This window comes from Ptychodera flava, chromosome 6 (genome assembly GCF_041260155.1).
Source record: "Ptychodera flava strain L36383 chromosome 6, AS_Pfla_20210202, whole genome shotgun sequence".
NCBI classification, from domain to species: domain Eukaryota; kingdom Metazoa; phylum Hemichordata; class Enteropneusta; family Ptychoderidae; genus Ptychodera; species Ptychodera flava.
Genome location: NC_091933.1, coordinates 42,899,673 through 42,916,901, shown reverse-complemented (window position 1 = coordinate 42,916,901; position 17,229 = coordinate 42,899,673). Strand labels below are relative to the sequence as shown.

The 17,229-nt window shown below is 36.1% G+C and overlaps 2 protein-coding genes across 5 annotated transcripts in view; one reads left to right on the top strand and one right to left on the bottom strand.

Annotated features, from left to right (window-relative positions):
- Positions 1–10,532, top strand: part of LOC139135887 (contactin-5-like) — a 39,903-nt gene extending 29,371 nt beyond the window's left edge. For all 3 annotated transcript variants that reach the window (XM_070703658.1, XM_070703657.1, XM_070703659.1), the window contains 11 exons: positions 1,288–1,451; positions 2,098–2,215; positions 2,801–2,959; positions 3,690–3,833; positions 5,045–5,115; positions 5,445–5,676; positions 6,555–6,670; positions 7,224–7,413; positions 7,821–7,936; positions 8,204–8,384; positions 9,709–10,532. In XM_070703658.1, the coding sequence (XP_070559759.1) occupies positions 1,288–1,451; positions 2,098–2,215; positions 2,801–2,959; positions 3,690–3,833; positions 5,045–5,115; positions 5,445–5,676; positions 6,555–6,670; positions 7,224–7,413; positions 7,821–7,936; positions 8,204–8,384; positions 9,709–9,812 (1,595 nt within the window). In that variant the 3' untranslated portion in view covers positions 9,813–10,532. The remainder of the gene's footprint in view (positions 1–1,287; positions 1,452–2,097; positions 2,216–2,800; positions 2,960–3,689; positions 3,834–5,044; positions 5,116–5,444; positions 5,677–6,554; positions 6,671–7,223; positions 7,414–7,820; positions 7,937–8,203; positions 8,385–9,708) is intronic.
- Positions 1–17,229, bottom strand: part of LOC139135890 (actin nucleation-promoting factor WASL-like) — a 570,409-nt gene that overhangs the window by 156,476 nt on the left and 396,704 nt on the right. The gene's annotated exons all lie outside the window — the stretch shown is intronic.

Genomic DNA, 17,229 nt, shown 5'->3' with positions numbered 1-17,229 from the left:
ATATCATAACTTTTACCATTTTATTTTGTCTTTTTGTGATATCACAATTTCTAAAATATTTATACCAGCGACAAGAAATTTTACTAATGTTACCTTTTTTGAGATCTTTTCATGTCATTATGTTTGTATATACATTTTTAGGTGAATTTTTACTAATGTCATGGTTGTAATTTCTGTATGTCACATATTTTTTCAGTGAATACAGAAGAATGCTTTTTAGTCATCATTTATGATTTTTATGGACATCTATTTTTAAAAGTTTTTAAGCTAATAAGAGTTACTTTTTCCCCAGTGCATTTTCAAAAAGCAACATGTCAGTATGTGTTGTATGCAAACCACTTATTTCATCCTGACCCCTACTTATCATCAATATGAATTTCTCAACAACTTAAAAATGGGGGAACAAACCAAATTGTGGCAAACTGTCATTGTCTATATCAATATCTGTATTCAAGAAACACCACTGTGGGTGGTTCAAATATTTTAAGGGGAGAGTGCCCAAAATGTTTAGTTTCGAGGGTGTATAATATGTCTTTTTGAACATTTATGAGCATTAAGCCAGCTGTCGTTGTCAAACAAGCAACACAGTGATGGTACTGAGAAATTTTCCAATTATGCTTTTTCAAAATGTCAATTTTGTTCTTAACAAAAAAAGACACAATTTAAACCTTAATTGAGAAACAAGGCATTCCACTGCAAATGTGATTTTCATCATACTTGGTTGTTATCAAAATAAATTCAACTTAATATAACGGATTGCTTTGAAGGATCTAGCAGGATTAGGCTGTGTTATGTTTGTCTGATGTCTTACAAGACTGCAAATGTAGTTCTGTGTTCCCAGCCAGACAGCCACAATGCTAATTGCCCAGTCTGTGAAAGTAGGCATGACTCAGCTACCATGTTCGCCTTCTCTTGAAGCCAATTGAAATCTTAGACTGGCTTCACAGTAAAGTTTTACAACAATTCTGCATTGTCTGTGTGTCTTCTCTCCTCTTTGCTCAAACTTTGTAACTTTTCAGTGACCCAAATTCTCTATCAATGTCATGGTTCAAATGAAGATGTGACTGCAAGGTCAAGACTGTTAAAGATTGATTTGTCTTTATCTTCAAATTGACAGGGATGACTGGCTTCATTCTTGATCCTTCCAGATCATCCAAAATATTCATTTGTATTTTCCATGTAATGAGTCCTCCAATACTAGGTCATGGTCAGCTGTGTCAAGTTCCTAATGTCTTGCCAATATGTGACTTTTATTACATCATTGATGCCTCTCCTTTCATTCTGTAGATGGAACTGTATTTACCAAGTGGCCGCTGTCAAAGACGTTGGAAGTCGGTGAGAGTGTGACGCTAGACTGCCGTGCTACCAGTGATCCACTGTTAGATCTTACGTACATCTGGTTGTTGGACGGTATGCAGATTGATTTGGATGAAGATCACCATTATAAAAGAGTATGTACAGGACAGAATATCTTCACTAATAATTCCAAAATGTTTCCTGCATTTGCTCCTGTTGATGTTCTCATGGTCTCAGTTATTCTTCAAAAGAATTTCTGTTACCGTATACTGTATGATGATAGATTAACCATAAATCAAGTTTTAACAAGAATACATCCGAACTGAACACTGTTGAGAAAAAATATCAAACTGATTTTGAGAAAGGATTGTTCCTTTGAAGTATTCACATTTTGTCTTGCAAATGTGCACCAATAGTAATAGTATTCTTCAGTTACAATTAGCATTGGCCAGACTGGTTTTATAATATACCTCACAAGATAATGTGCCAATGATGTCGTAGTTGTGCTTTGTGAAATTCTTACAATAATGTGTCGTTTATAATTGGATGATGCTTTTTCCACTCAATTACAACTCCAGGATAAGAATTCAGAGACCATATTCAATTCATTTATGGCAGTAGGAACATTTTGAACTTTCCTCTTCAATCAACTGCTATTTGTTCAGCCTCATTTCAAAATTTCAGTTGCATAGTTTTATGTAAATGCAAGAGTCTGGATGTTGAAGATAATAGTGAAAATGAACATGTTAGGTAACACCACTAACAGGTAAAATTCTTGTTTTTTTTATTTTATACTTTCAGTTAAAAGATGGGAATCTTGAAATAGTGAATGCTAAATTACGACAGGGAGGTGTCTACACATGCCTTGCAATGACAACAGTTGATGAAGTTTCCAGGTCTGCCAATGTTATTGTAGAAGGTAAGCTGTACCGTATCAACCAAAGGGCATGGAAATCATGGTTTTCTTGGACAATCGTAGAAAAGCGTGGAAGTTACCATGATTACACATTTCTACACATTTCATATTTTTCAACATTTTTATAGTGAGGAATCTTATTAAGGTATACTGTCACCTGTTCCAATTTTGCCACAGTTACCATGGAAAGAGAAAATCTAACCAATCCACAGATTTTAAGCGGATGGCCACTTTTTAAAAACAGCACCCTCACATGGGCATTTTGAATGCCAAGGAACACCCCTTTGACCACATATGGGCATATTTAGATTACAGATGACTGTATACCTTTAACGTTGACTTGCATCAAGAATGTAAAACTTTGAAGGATCAAGAATACTTGTTCTTCCAATACAGGTTTTTCAAGAAGTACCCACTGTAAAATATCATTAGATGTCTTCAAAATCCTTTGCTATTGATCATTTTATGGTTAATTGCAAGACTCTCAATATTGATTATTCCAAATGCTTTTACTTGGTAACTTTGGCGATAAAGCTTCCATCTATTTTCTTACTTATCCTACAAATCAAATTTTTTGTTAACTTACAGGCCCACCTGGTCCTCCAGCTGGAGTCATAGCATCTGATGTAACAGCCAACTCGTGCCAACTCAGGTGGAGTAAAGGCTCAGAAAACAACAGCCCCATTAAGAGCTACACCATAGAATCCAGAACAAACTATGAACCTGAATGGGTTGTGGAAAGAGCTAGTAAGTCAGTGTTTAACTCATCTTTATAGAAGTTTGGAGCAATCAAGAAATCATTTCTAATCGCTCATATGAATACTTGATATAATTCTTTCTAACAAAATAGAATGACTTTATTTATTTATTTACTTATTTATTTATCTGCCTTGATAATTTTAGAGTCTAGTAACTCGACCAGACACAGTCTGCCTTGATAATATGGAAAAGAAAAAATGAATGATAATGCAAAACTTTTAAGTAGAGGATCAAAGTCAAACCAATAGATGTATATCTAGAAGGGAAACAATTGTTTTATTTACCCAAAACAAGACCTGACTACTGAATTTTTTTCTGCAGGTTTCAATTTAAGTCAAAACAGGCTGTATATAGCCTCTTGCAATGTGCATTCTTTCTTTTTAGACCCAAAGAATTGCTCGTAATAATTCATCATTTATTTTCTCTCACAGTGCTAACAATGTTTATGTTTAACCACTGTAGTATTTCGATGATAAATCTCACCCATATCAGCAACCTTATTATCTTCACTTCATTGCTTCCAAACCTGTCACTTATATTATGCAAATGTTTCTGTCTAAATATATAGCAATATTTACATATGAAAGCTACGGGCTGATTCAGTGCCAGTTTATGAAAACTTGACACCAGTTTAATGACTTGGTGGTTCAAGTTTTCCCGAAAATATTCATATAGCATTGACTCGTTTCTCAGTATCAGCTCCACCTTTGTTTTGCAGATATACCACCCAGTGATGGACTGTCAGTCAGTCTCAACAGTTTGTCTCCATGGAGCGATTATGAATTCCGTGTGATTGCCACTAATGATATTGGAAGTGGCAAGCCCAGTCATCCGTCTGACATCTATGAAACCGAACAAGACAGTAAGTCCCACATTGGATTTTTGTAACTTAGCTGTAATCAGGCTATGATTTCAACCAGGATTTGAGTAAATCAGGCTATGATTTCAACCAAGATTTGAGTAAATCAGGCTATGATTTCAACCAAGATTTGAGTAAATCAGGCTATGATTTCAACCAGGATTTGAGTAAATCAGGCTATGATTTCAACCAAGATTTGAGTAAATCAGGCTATGATTTCAACCAAGATTTGAGTAAATCAGGCTATGATTTCAACCAAGATTTGAGTAAATCAGGCTATGATTTCAACCAGGATTTGAGTAAATCGGGCTATGATTTCAACCAAGATTTGAGTAAATCAGGCTATGATTTCAACCAAGATTTGAGTAAATCAGGCTATGATTTCAACCAAGATTTGAGTAACATGGTTTTCAAAACCAACATGAATGTACTTTGCAATTGATTCCTTGAATCAACTTGTCTGAAAAAAAAAAACCCCAAAAAATCAGTCATTTAACTACAAAGATCATCATATAAATGCATTCAGGATGCATTCTTCCCCTTCAAGTCTTGCAAGACTTGAAAACTTTGTGATAAAATCCTCAGTTTCTTGACAAATGAGGGTTTGAAACAGCGCCCCCTTGTGTCAGTTAGTCTTTAATCTCTAATTTTATTGCCAACCTGGAACTCCTTGACTTTTATGTCAGTGACATCGACACCAAGATCACAAATTGTTTGTGAGCTTCACTTTCAGTAGTCCATGGATATCCTTTTTATAGACTGTTTATGTCAAGAATTTCAAAACAAAAATTTAGTTGTGATATGAAGTACCCTTTTTTTAGAAGAATTTTGAAGACCGCTTTATGATGAAGTACAGAAATTTTTAAGAAGTATGAAATAATATTTCATAATAAAAACATAAAGATCTGGTCCCCTAACTGAAATGTACAGAAGCAAAAATATTTTTACTAAATATTTCATGAATTTACATCCACTTAGTATCTATCTGTTACTTGAGGTCTGCAAAGCTCATTACAGACTCCTGTACAATACTGATTTATAGTCCTCCCTACACCTATTAAAGCTTTGTGGTTGTTATACATCCATTTTATTTCTGAAAGACTTCAGATTGTGAATCAGTAAGCTTATGCATGTTTTATTTGTATTTGCCATTCAGTTGTACAGTTTTTAGTAATGTGTTGAATTTGCATTGAATGGTGCGTTTTTTCCTTCAGAACCTTACATGGCACCAAAGAATGTCGGCGGTGGTGGTGGACAGACTGGTGATCTGCGCATCACATGGGATGTAAGTGGCCAAGAGTTTGTGTTAAACATTTCTTCTACCACAGAGGAGAAATGATGACACAGCATTGTGTGTTGTATACTAGCTGACTTACATGATTACTGTACTTGTATCTTGTGTCAAAGATTTGTGTCAAAGTCATTTATTTTATTCCTGAATAATACGTTATCAAAGCTGTAAATATGCAGGTTGCTGTAATCTGTGAACTGTGGACTTAGAACCAGATCTGTAAAGTCAAGGTGACCTGACCATAAAAGTTACACGAGACTTGATAAGACTAAAAAAATTTGAGTTTTGTCTGATTTTGTTTCTTCTCTTCCATGTACATGTAGCCACTACCAAGGCAAGAACAGAATGCTGCCGGTGTTGGGTACAGTGTCTACTGGAAAAGGGCTGGAACAGCTGGAGATTTCTCCAAGGAAACTGTGTATGTTCAGGACGATGGTGTCTACACAGTGAAGGGTGTGCCAACCTATGTACAATATCAAGTCAGAGTTGGTGCTTTCAATTCACTGGGAGATGGTCCAAACAGCACAATAGTCACTGTCTACTCACATGAAGCAGGTATTACAATCCAAAATACCATTTTATTGTTTTGTGGCCATAAATGCAGCCATACTGCGTGTAATTGTGTGTAAACTTTTCAAATTATTTGTGAATAGTCATGCATGGTTTTCAGTTTTTAGCATCACTTTGAATAATACCCTAGTATTTCGTAAATGTGACCAATTAATGGAGTGGTACTGAGGGGAAAAAAGCATGTGCGCATAGACTGCACAGTGAATTGTTCACATTGATTTTACAAATTAAATAATAACTCCAATGATGTCCATGAATGTGCAGAGGGAGGTTGCATCACTCTGAAAAATTCACAACTGACACACACATCCAAAAGATGTTGTAAGGTTGTTTAAATTTGCAAAAATTTCAATGAAGTGCAAAATTTGTGTGTAAGACTATCATTGAATATTTTTACCATTTATTTTTCCACTCATGTAATCACTGCTGTTTTTTTGAAACTAAGTTTCCACTCCCATGAAATGTAAAATTTGACGGCAACAATTGTTTTCTATCGACAATAAAAAATGTTCCTGAAATGTTGTATGTCTGTAGAATAGTTTGACCAGTCTGTAACTTCAGAAATAACCTTAGAGCTTTATCATCACAAAGTAAACGTAGCAAATAAAATTTCAAGTAGCCGACATAAGAATTATTTGCCTTTCTTTTTAAAAAACAATAACTGCTGATAAGAATCTCTGGCAAAGGTTGCAGTATTTTTCAGGTTCTGGTGACATTGTTAAATGTTTAGTATATTTAATGGGTGGGGGCCATGCATATTGATTAGAAAATCAGTGATAAGACTTGAAGTGATATAAATTGATGTGGCTATGATTTGACAAATGATGACCCTTTGACCCTGCCATTCATTCATCATTCTACAGCTCCCACTGACTACCCACGTGACGTCTCGGCCGAAGCAAAGTCTGGCTCTGAGATTAAGGTGACCTGGAGTAGAATTAGCACAACAAATCTGAAAGGAAGACTTCGAGGATACAAGGTAAAATTGTGTTCTTGAAAGAAACATTGAGGTGAATGTGGGTGCAAATGTAAGTTTAAAACATGTACACCATAACTGTCAATGACTTGATTCATAAAGTCAATAATTAGCTCGTCAGTCACCCTGGATTGAAACAGTGCCAGTTGCATATAGCAGCAATACGAAGCGGCAATTCTACTTTAAGATTTTCTTGTTGACTTGATGTTCAGCTTTTTGTATATTTTATGACCTTATTAGCCTGGGAAGCACTATACTTTCAACTAATTGTACTGTAAAGTGTAAAACATTTCGCCAGAGAATAAAACTTGTAACTTTCATTGAAACCTGCACTTTACTAGTGCTCTTTTTTCAAATTTAGTTTTGTTTTATTTTCTAATATTTGCAGCCTTGCTCCCTTCTTTGAATTCAGCTTCAGTAATGTTTTAGAAAAAAATGTGGAGAAATTGTGATCAAACAATTTTTGGAATTGCCAGTGTGTATCTGCACGAAAGCGTTGGTGACAGTGCCCTCTACAGTCAGAACTGACAGTTTTGTTTTTGTTTTTGTTTTTCAGATTAAGTACTGGTCATCAGAGGAATCTGAAGCTACAGCTTTTGTTTCTACATCTCCTGGCATCGCCACAAACCACATTGTAGATGGTCTAGAACCTAGTACACTGTACCATGTAAAAGTGTTGGCATACAGTGGAGGTGGAAACGGCCCTCCCAGCCAAGGTGATGTAAAAGTGACAACAATGAAATCTGGTAAGTACAACAGTCCTATATTGTCATTCAATGTGACCAGCATCCACATACAAGACAAGCACATTTCAGCCAGAGTGTACTGCATGTTTTTATCAGAACAAGAGGTTGACAGAGGTCATTTTCATCAATAAGACATTGTAGGCCAGTACTAAAACCCAGTCAACACCACAATGACATCACAAAGACATCACAATGACAGAATGTCAGTCATGGTTTGCTAATATTGTATATTTGTTTGTCAACTTTTTGGTTTTAGGTTTTTTATGTCCATCTCTCAGACTAACAAATTCATGTCAATGACATCCCAAAATGTCACCATATATCCATGTATTGAAGAAAGGTTTACTTATGGTCAAGACACTGCATGGCCCATTTGGTATTTGATTTGTTTGCTTTTTATTTCACAGCTCCACTGCAAGCACCATACAATGTGAAAGCATCGGTGAGATCACTAGACAGTGTTGCAGTGACATGGAGTACGATTTCAACAGGCAGATATGAAGAACCATTGCTTGGATACAAGGTGAGACATCAACTTCAACTTGTCAAAGATTTGCAATTCTGGTACATAAATACGTGAATGAGTTGAGAATTATCACTGTGGTATTTTTGATGTGGTTTGAATGATTGCTTTATTTGCCAAGAGAATTTTACATATTGTAAATGTGAGCTAGAAGCTTTAGGAACTGTAACTTTTTCCACACTCACCATACACCCTGATCTAATCCAAAATGAAACTTCAGTTGTGAACAGATTTTTGTATTAAAGTAAATTTGCCTTTTTTTTACAGATTCTTTACTACCTTGATGGTCGTTTTGAACGTGATGCAAGCAAAGTGACGGTGAAAGGTGCTACTACCACCAAAGGTATTGTCAGTGGTTTGCAAGCTGGGAGAGCCTATCTATTACAAGTCCAGGGTTACAGTGAAGGAGGAGACGGTGCAACCAGTGAACCAATCAAAATTAGTCTCTGTAAGTGCAAACTTTCAAAAATCACTTTCTGTTCAGACTCTGCTTGAAGGCCCATGAGCTGCCAATCTCTGAAAATTTTGACTTCAAAATGTCTTCTGAATTTCATAGATATTCTAATTAAATGATATTGGTTTTAATCATGTTGTGATGACAGTCAATTGTGACAGAATCAGCGAGATATGAGTGAGTTTTCTATTCATCAATTTCGCAGTTTTTTTTTCAAAAATGTCACATATGAGTAAGAAAATGGAAAATTCACTATGTAACAGTGGAGGCCATCCGAGTTGATGACACTATGTTGTGTCTGTGGAGATCTAAATAGACAAAGGCAGAGTATCCACTGTGTCTTGCATAATATTTGCATGAAGGTGGCCATATTTAAGTGTGGCACCAGTTCATTATTTATTTTGTTCAAGCTTACACATTCAGTCGTATTCAGTGACACTTGTATGTAAATCCTCCAGCAAATACAGCTATAAAGACTAAATAGTAAATTCATTGATACTGTGCTAAAAGTTTTAGCTCATTGGCCTTTAAGGGAGTTTCTTTTTATTTCAGTCCATGATAAGGGAAAATTTCTAATCTTACATGTAAATGCTTTGTTCATCCACTTCATGCCCTGTTAAACATTATTTGTCATTCGTAAAGAAATTTGCCTTCATGTTAGACTGTAAAATGACAGCTGTCACAGGGACACAAGGTACTTTATATTAGCTGATATGATACAAGCTATTTCAGCAAGCATGGATCCAATACGTCGCAAGACAGCTGTTATTGTTTGCCAGTGTTGCCAAACATTTCTATCACCATGGATTTTATCACACTAATAATTATTTATATCATGGGAAAAGCGTTGGTTTGGCAATCTGTACTTTGTATGTCAACTGTTGATTTTTATTATTGCTCATCCCTGTATAGGGGAAAATCAAAGAAATTGTCTTGTGGTCACGGTACACTGGAAAATGGAAGAAAATTTGTCTCTTGTACAGTATTCACTTGTGACTCTTGACATTTGGTTTTTTTGTCCTCAAGTGGTGATTTATTATTCTATAAAGGTCAATAAAACTCATTATGTAACTAGTAATACCACCGTTGACACTAATAGAAATCCAGTGGAGGGTCAGCGTCTTTTTATACTGACCGCTCCAAGGTTGTCAATGTTTACTCACCTGAAGGTCAGTTATTCTGGTGTAGCCTTGGGTCAGGATGTTCATAGGGCATGTCTGACCTAGTACTTGTCCTAGGTCAGGAATACTGAGTCCACAAGTACAACCTATGCAGAATTAGGTAACAAATATCTTGCTTTCTTTTTTTTCTCCTCCAGATGGCAGTGCACCACTTATTGGAGGCATTCCCAGCATGCATTGTGTTTCAGTGTCACTGTTAGTGGTCTGCTGTCTGCTGCATATTGTCAAGTATTTGTGGTAACCAAACTTCAGACTTGGAAACATTTTTAAAAGATCAAATATTGTAAAAAAAATATGGGGGTTTAAATCATGTGCTTTCAGATTCTAAGAAAATATAAAAAACTCTTGTAGATCTCTTAAAACAATTGTCAATGAACTAGGACATAAATTAATCAGATTTTAACGACCAAAGTAGTACTTATTTTTAACGGGGAGTTTGGTAGCAAAGTGGATGGACATTAACAAGTAATTGTTGCAAGATTTGACTGGAAATCTTTATTCCACTGTCCCATATGACTCTAAACCAACTGCCAAGCGGGATAGGGTAGAATACATCTATTTTTAGACAGGGTTGTGATATCATTTGATGCAAGTAGCAATCATATTTAGGATGTGAATTTTTCATTTTAATACACCTTGATTAACATTGTTTTATAACCTGGTACATAGAGTCATTCTACTGTCACTCTTGCTCTTTCTGCTCTGTGATTGGTCAACTTCAGCTCATATGCAAATTTCTCTGAAGTATGCAAATGAACTTCCTGCTGCTTTAAAATAAATTATTAGATTTTTTTATACTTACGTTCAACAGTCAGTATTACTTGTCATTAGATTATAGGTTAGACGGAATTTTGATGTTTGCTTACAACCAGTTTATATGCACAACATGACTGACTAGACCACAGCCGTGTCATGGCAGTTGCTGCACAACTGAACTATGTAAACCATCAGTACCTGTAATATACTATAACATTGCAAACGACAACAGATCTTGAAAAGACCGCAAGTATTGTGACTCTAGAATGACCAGCAACATTACTCTCCAGGTTTACATAAAGTTTTGTAAGAGTTTCTCACCATATTTGACAGGTCAAAGTTTTCTTTATGCTTTGTAAATAGTATTGCCCCTTTTGGTGAGACAAGAATTTAGTATATCAATCATTTCTTTAAATCTCTTTTTTATGTCACTCAGACAAACTTTTTTCCTCATTGTCATTATTTAACAATTTTTGATATTGTGAATCAGGTTTGGACATATTACTGCTTCTTTCATGTTCTGTAATTATCAGTGTTATACTCACTTTTTATGCTTTTATTACAACTGTAACATAGGTGTGGATTTTCCCTTTCTATCAACCAGACTTACGATGTAATTAAACTTAAGATAGATGAAACTTTTTAACCTTTTACAAGCAAGATATCAAGATAGGGCTGCCTGCCTTTCAAAACTTACACAGGAGCTGTAAATTTTGTCGACACAAATGTGAGAAGATGTTTAAAAAAATTGCATTTTAACAGTGTGTTAGTTTACTCACTGATCAATATCTGGAGTACATTTGAACAAATCATGAAATAGTGCTGACAGTTGTACCCTATCATTGCCTTTATTTTGTTTACATTCGTAGGCCAGTGTATGTTCCTGGCTTTTTTCCTGTAATTTTTTATTAGCTCGCCATGACATACTCATGTAATCGTACCATGGTACAATGAAAAATGGAAATATTGGCTGTGATCATCAACTGTTGAACTGTATTCCCTGGTTGTATTGCACATGTCTCTCTTTCCATAATACTCTGGCATACACCCTTCTCTGTAACAGATCTATGTATCATTTTTTACATTCTCATTAATTCTCTTGCACAGTGTCATTGATCAATGCTCAATTTGTAGCTAAAACAAAAATGAAGGAATGATTGGAAGGGGGGGGTACAATGTGGGTATTCATTGGTACTGAACTAAATTACGGCAATAAAAATTGAAGCTCTGTTTAAATAATGAAGCTGTCTCTCAATGGACTTTTATAGGAAACGGTATGATTCACACAGCAATAGTAATAAATCAAATGTACATGACATAGACAGTTAGAATAGTGAGTTTATATAAAGCTACCTTTTTGTAGCAGCCATGTGATTAATGTTCAACTCTTCAGTTCATGAACCAGCCCCCATGTTGTATATAATCCTTTGCAGACTCTGCATGTAATGTGTATTCTACAATCATGTTTGACAGTAGCAGCTTTTGCTTTTCCACTTCTTGCAAATTTACACTAATTATAATTTTTTTTGTCAAATCTACCAGTATTTTATCGATATTCCCACTTCTTACATGAAATCCAGATTCATGTGTTAACCCCTTCACGTCCACTGTCTTTCTGTATTACATTTAAACATCAACTTTATAGAGAACCAAAGGCTAGTCCCCCAGCGCAACTGTTTAGACTCATTCATGTGTGTGTATATGCTTTGCATTGTAATCAGAGATTAGGGAAAATGTTCAATTTTTGTTTGAAATTTTACCCCAGTTGACAGTGAAAGGATTTCATTTTCGTTTCCCTGAGGACTGATGTGAAACAGACATTGTACAAAGATGATGTGTAGAACCAAAGTCAATGTTATTTGAGATCATTAAATACTGCTCTTTTTCGTATTTTGTTTCAATAGTAACTTTTTAATTCCTTGTCCGTTTTTAATTTTTCAGTCGTCCACATCTTTTGTAAGCATGTTTTTGGTTATTTGTAAATCTCCTCAGATAAATAATCCATTCAGTACTTGCCAAAGGATGGAGCCAGATTCAAACCCATCAACTTGCTGGATGTCCACTGTCTGACAGAATTTCAGAATATTTGAATATTTGAGTCCTGGCTAGGCGGTGCGGGGGAAGTTGAAATCCATAGCCACAGCTTGCTTGTACACTTTGAGTTTAAATTTGTACATGTGCTTCTTTGAAGATAAATGCGTCATCATATGCAGCCAAGTCAATGAACTCCTGTCTCATTAATTTTTCTCCAGGACTCTGAAAGCACTGAGAAATCTAATAAATGAAGGCAAACCGTGGTATTGAATCCCATTGTATGAAAAGCGTTATTGATAAATCATAATAGACGTATTTCCTCGTAAATCCCAGTCATGTACAGATACTGCTAAATCTCATTAATGTGTCATTTTTATGCAGATGACTGCAAACCATTGTAAACTTTTTTGTAACATTTTTTTTAGAAACATTTGTAAGCCAAGTCCCTTTGACCTTTGCTGTTGACCCACTTCTCCACCTGCTTACCCAGTGTCGCATTGAAGTGCCCTTCCATTGTGACACAAGTTTGGCATATTCCTGGTCCGAAAATTGGATTTTTTAATGGGTTTCTGCGTAATGCAAGTGATTAGATCTGCTGGAGAAGGCAGGGAACAAAAAAAGAAAGAAAAATGGGAAAGAGCAAGGCCACGGTGATTACTCATTGAAATCAATCAACTGTCAGTTTCACTGTCTGTGCCAACTAGGGCCCACAGACACTCTACCCGTCACATTTTCATTCTCTGTAAATTGAGACGTGCAACAATAAGAGATGGGCGTGGCGTTTGTCCAAATTAATCATCTTACATCTGCCATTCAGTAACATCTTGAAAAAGTACTGCATTAAAATAACGCATTGTTTTAAGCCGACAAGAGTTATTCAACAAGAAACAATTACAATGGTTTAGATTCTCAAGCCTTAAATATTTAATGATTGATACAGAGAAGTATTATTGTCTGCACTTTTTAATGCAACGTGTACGATAATCCAATAATGTTAATAAAAGACTGAGTGACAGCTGTGAGATCCAGACATGAACTGGCAGTCTCTGTGTATTGTATCAACCTCCATTGATGGCGCTTTACCCTATTGATTGTCCATCATATTTGTAGACCATGGCTGTCAGTTATTCTTAATCTGGCAGCCCTTCCCTGCTTGGTAGAACTGGAACAGCTCACAAAACCATGTTAATGGTAGGAAAATCACAATCAGAATCATTTCTGTGATTGAACTGAAGATATGTGCCTTCAGACTGAATCTGTCAATCAAATCATGCTAGATTGAGAAGACACACTAATTCCTCCGGATTGGTTCAGTTTCTCCAAATTTCCTGTAGTCCGTACAAAATGACATAAATGCCACATGGAATAAATTTCACCAGAGCTTGTGGAAAGAGAGGGACATTTCATATCTCTGTGATTTGATTTCCAGATAGTGTATAATTGCCTGGTCATTTGCCTGTACTTTTGACTGTCTGTGTTAGGGTGTCTCATTTTATACTCCAAGTGCTATATTTCCGTCAACAATAAACACAATGCGTACATCCGATATTCTAAATATTTTCACAAATAAGAGAGGACTACACATCAATGCATGTAAGAATGACGCTGAAATAATTTTTTTGAGAATTTCACTGGCTCAAAACTCAAAAGAGTACGTTCTTTTTTCTCTTTTGACCATCTAGCGTGTTTTGTTTCGGGACGTGAAATCATAGACAACTTCACTATAATTTGTCATCGTAGACATTAAACCACAGTCCCATCCATCACGTGATGTAGGGACCGTCCTCCAACGACGAGCTATTGCATGGCCGGCCTTCAGACTTCTAGGCAGTCATTTGACGATGTCTAGTCATTTGGAAGGTGGGACAGTCAGACTTTATGAGCCCATCTTCTTTCAGATCCTTGGGTCCCTGTCGTTTTTGTGACATTTTATAGTGCATTCCTCAGATGTCAGCTACCCAAACAGAGTTTGGGTGGTCCCAATACAGGTTCATTCGACAACTAGGTGCGAAATGACATGTTTTTGCCGACTTTAAAAGTTGAATATTAATTGATAGCAGTGACCGTGAGTTGCAACAATGTTGTTCTTTTTTTAGAGTGTCTCATCCCGAAAATTCGCTAGTTTCCACACCTTGCTGGTATCTTCTCAACCTTAATTGCAATCTTTCTTGTTCAGGTTGTTGGACTATTTGCTGTTGGAGCAAAAATTGATATTACACCGTATAACGGTACAGATTAAGTTTTTCTTTGTTCGCCTGTCTGTGTTACTACTGGAATGTCATGCCATGTTTTAAATTCGTAGCGGTGTTTCCGTTGCTCACAAAAGTTTTTTTTTTTCAAATCGAATCTATGTATATTTATAGTCTGCTGCATTTAATTTCAAAGAAATTAACAACACGCCCGGAAATTCTTCCTGTTATATGTCACCGTTGCCATGGCTACTACAATACCTGCCAATCCATGTTTACGGCCAAGTTGGACCATATTAAAGTTGGACCAGAGAAAACAGACCGGTAATTTTATTCTAATCCACCCAGGTCTCATGAAATTCCGTAAAGGACGCTTACCTTTCGGAGAGACCATTTTACGTTGTCTTACTGCAATCAAAATTGACACCTCCAACATTTTCATCGACACCTTCCTGGACGACAACCTTGCACTTTTGAATAACAGTTCGAGATAACTGTGTGGAAAATATCGTAGCAGGGATTTATCGAAATTATTCGTACCATACCGCTTCTACATCTCAGAATCGTCGATTGATCTATTTTTGACAGAATAATGGGTCAGCCAGAAATCGTTCAGTTCTCTATTTGTTTCTTACACAGGTTAATTAGACATGGACTGATCTATGAAAGATAAATTGTATTAATGTCATAATTATAAAATATCATTGTTATTAATAAAACAATTTTGGTATTTCATCAAGGTTTAGCTTCCTTTCCGTTCAGCAATACTGGGTAAATCACAGATCAAGTACAGGTTACACTTGACACAGCCGTCGACGGCGTGTCCAATGTACATATAGTGAGTTTCAGAAGTTTGGACACACCAAAGACGGCTGTGTAAAGAGTGACACGTACCAAATCCGAGATTTACCCAGTACTGCTGAGCGGAAAGGAGTTTACCCTGCTAAGCGGAAAGGCAGCTCAACCCTGATGGGATATCGAAATGGTTTTATGAATAATAATGTGATAATAATAATATGATACCAAGGAACATCTCCTATATAATGTCGGGGAAAAAGAATCACAAGCCTCCGAGATTACTTTGCCACTGACTCTCATCTGTACCATCGTACATATTCACACAGAAATGATGCATTCTGTCTCATTTTTATCGTTCCGCTTCTAAGTGTTATGCTTCGATTTAACAGGAATCTTTCACTGATACAAATCGCAAAATGATTGACAGAGCGACATGTCACTATTCGTCGTCAGAGTTCATCAGTGTCCATTTGCTGCCCTATTTTTCCCCGTGGTCACACCTGCTCCTAACGCGCCCTTACCCCGCATCTATCCTGGCAATCTTATCTGGGTAACTTTGGATGGAAGGAAGCATCGATATAAGTCTACACAACAAGGTCAGTTTTGCGTCTCGAGGGTCTGTCTTCTTTACTGCTCGTTATTCTTGATTTTCATGCGTGCATTGACAATCGCGTTTTCAATACTTCGTCGAGGTAGTCAGGTATGTTAATGCATGGGCATAGACTTACTTACATGTAAAATCAGTTTGAACATACTTTTTAATCAGACCTGGTCAGAAAATTGTCAAAATATGTTTCGCATTTGATTAAGTTGAAATTTATCATAATATATAACCTAAGTCAGGTCACGTGACCAAAATATGTTATTTTCTCGCCAAAATTGTATATTGCAAATAACTGAACATTCCAACCGTTAAACATCAAAATATTAAAAATATTATTACCAATTAATGTATAATGGAATAGAAACTTGTGTTAAAACTACTGGCAGATGCAAAATTATTGAATTTTGAATAACATTTCTTCACAAAAAACAACCAATACGATATTTTTGACGTTTTACATGAATGTTTTGAATGTCAGAAAGAAGTATAGATAGAGTTTCATGAGTGCCATGTATTTTTGAAAGAGTGTGATAGATGTTGTTTCCAAAAGTGCAGAGAAAATCAAGAAAATTTAACGGGTTACGGTTGGAATATTAAAATTAATAAAGACGTAAATTTTGGAGGGAAAATATCAGATTTGGTCACGTGACTCAACTTGTCAAGATGAAGGCAGACATTCTTTTAAGAATTTAATAATTTCAATGATTTGGCCAAATATCAATCAAATCTGGTGGTTTTTAAAGATAATTGATCATTTTCTTACTTTTTGGCTTGATGGGTACAAACACCCATGCATTAACTTACTTGAGGTAGTAAAAACACGGTCACTGCTGCGTGGACTCTATACCAAGTGGGAGGGCAATGGACCCATCAAAGCAAAGAATCGCACAGTTACTGTACATGTATACTGTGCCAATGACAGTACACTCAATTAAACATCGATGAATACATCAATTTCACATTCCTGGATAAGTGACCATGCCATCGTTGAAGTGACGGAACCTGGGTAGATTTAAAGGGCAGTAACCAATTTGGAAAGGAAATGTCTTCATTCTCCGGGTTAGAAACTTGCAGGATGGAAATAATTACCCATTTAATTTTATGCATTTTATTTCAGACTCTGTTTCTCACTGTTTGTCGATAGTTTCATGAAAACGCGCACACTGTACGTACAGTGTCAGTCGTGTCTTCATTTTCGCAGATGACAAATCATTATGTATTTCAGGCCATATTAATATACTGTCAATGAACGTCAGATTTGCCCGACAATGGTTTCA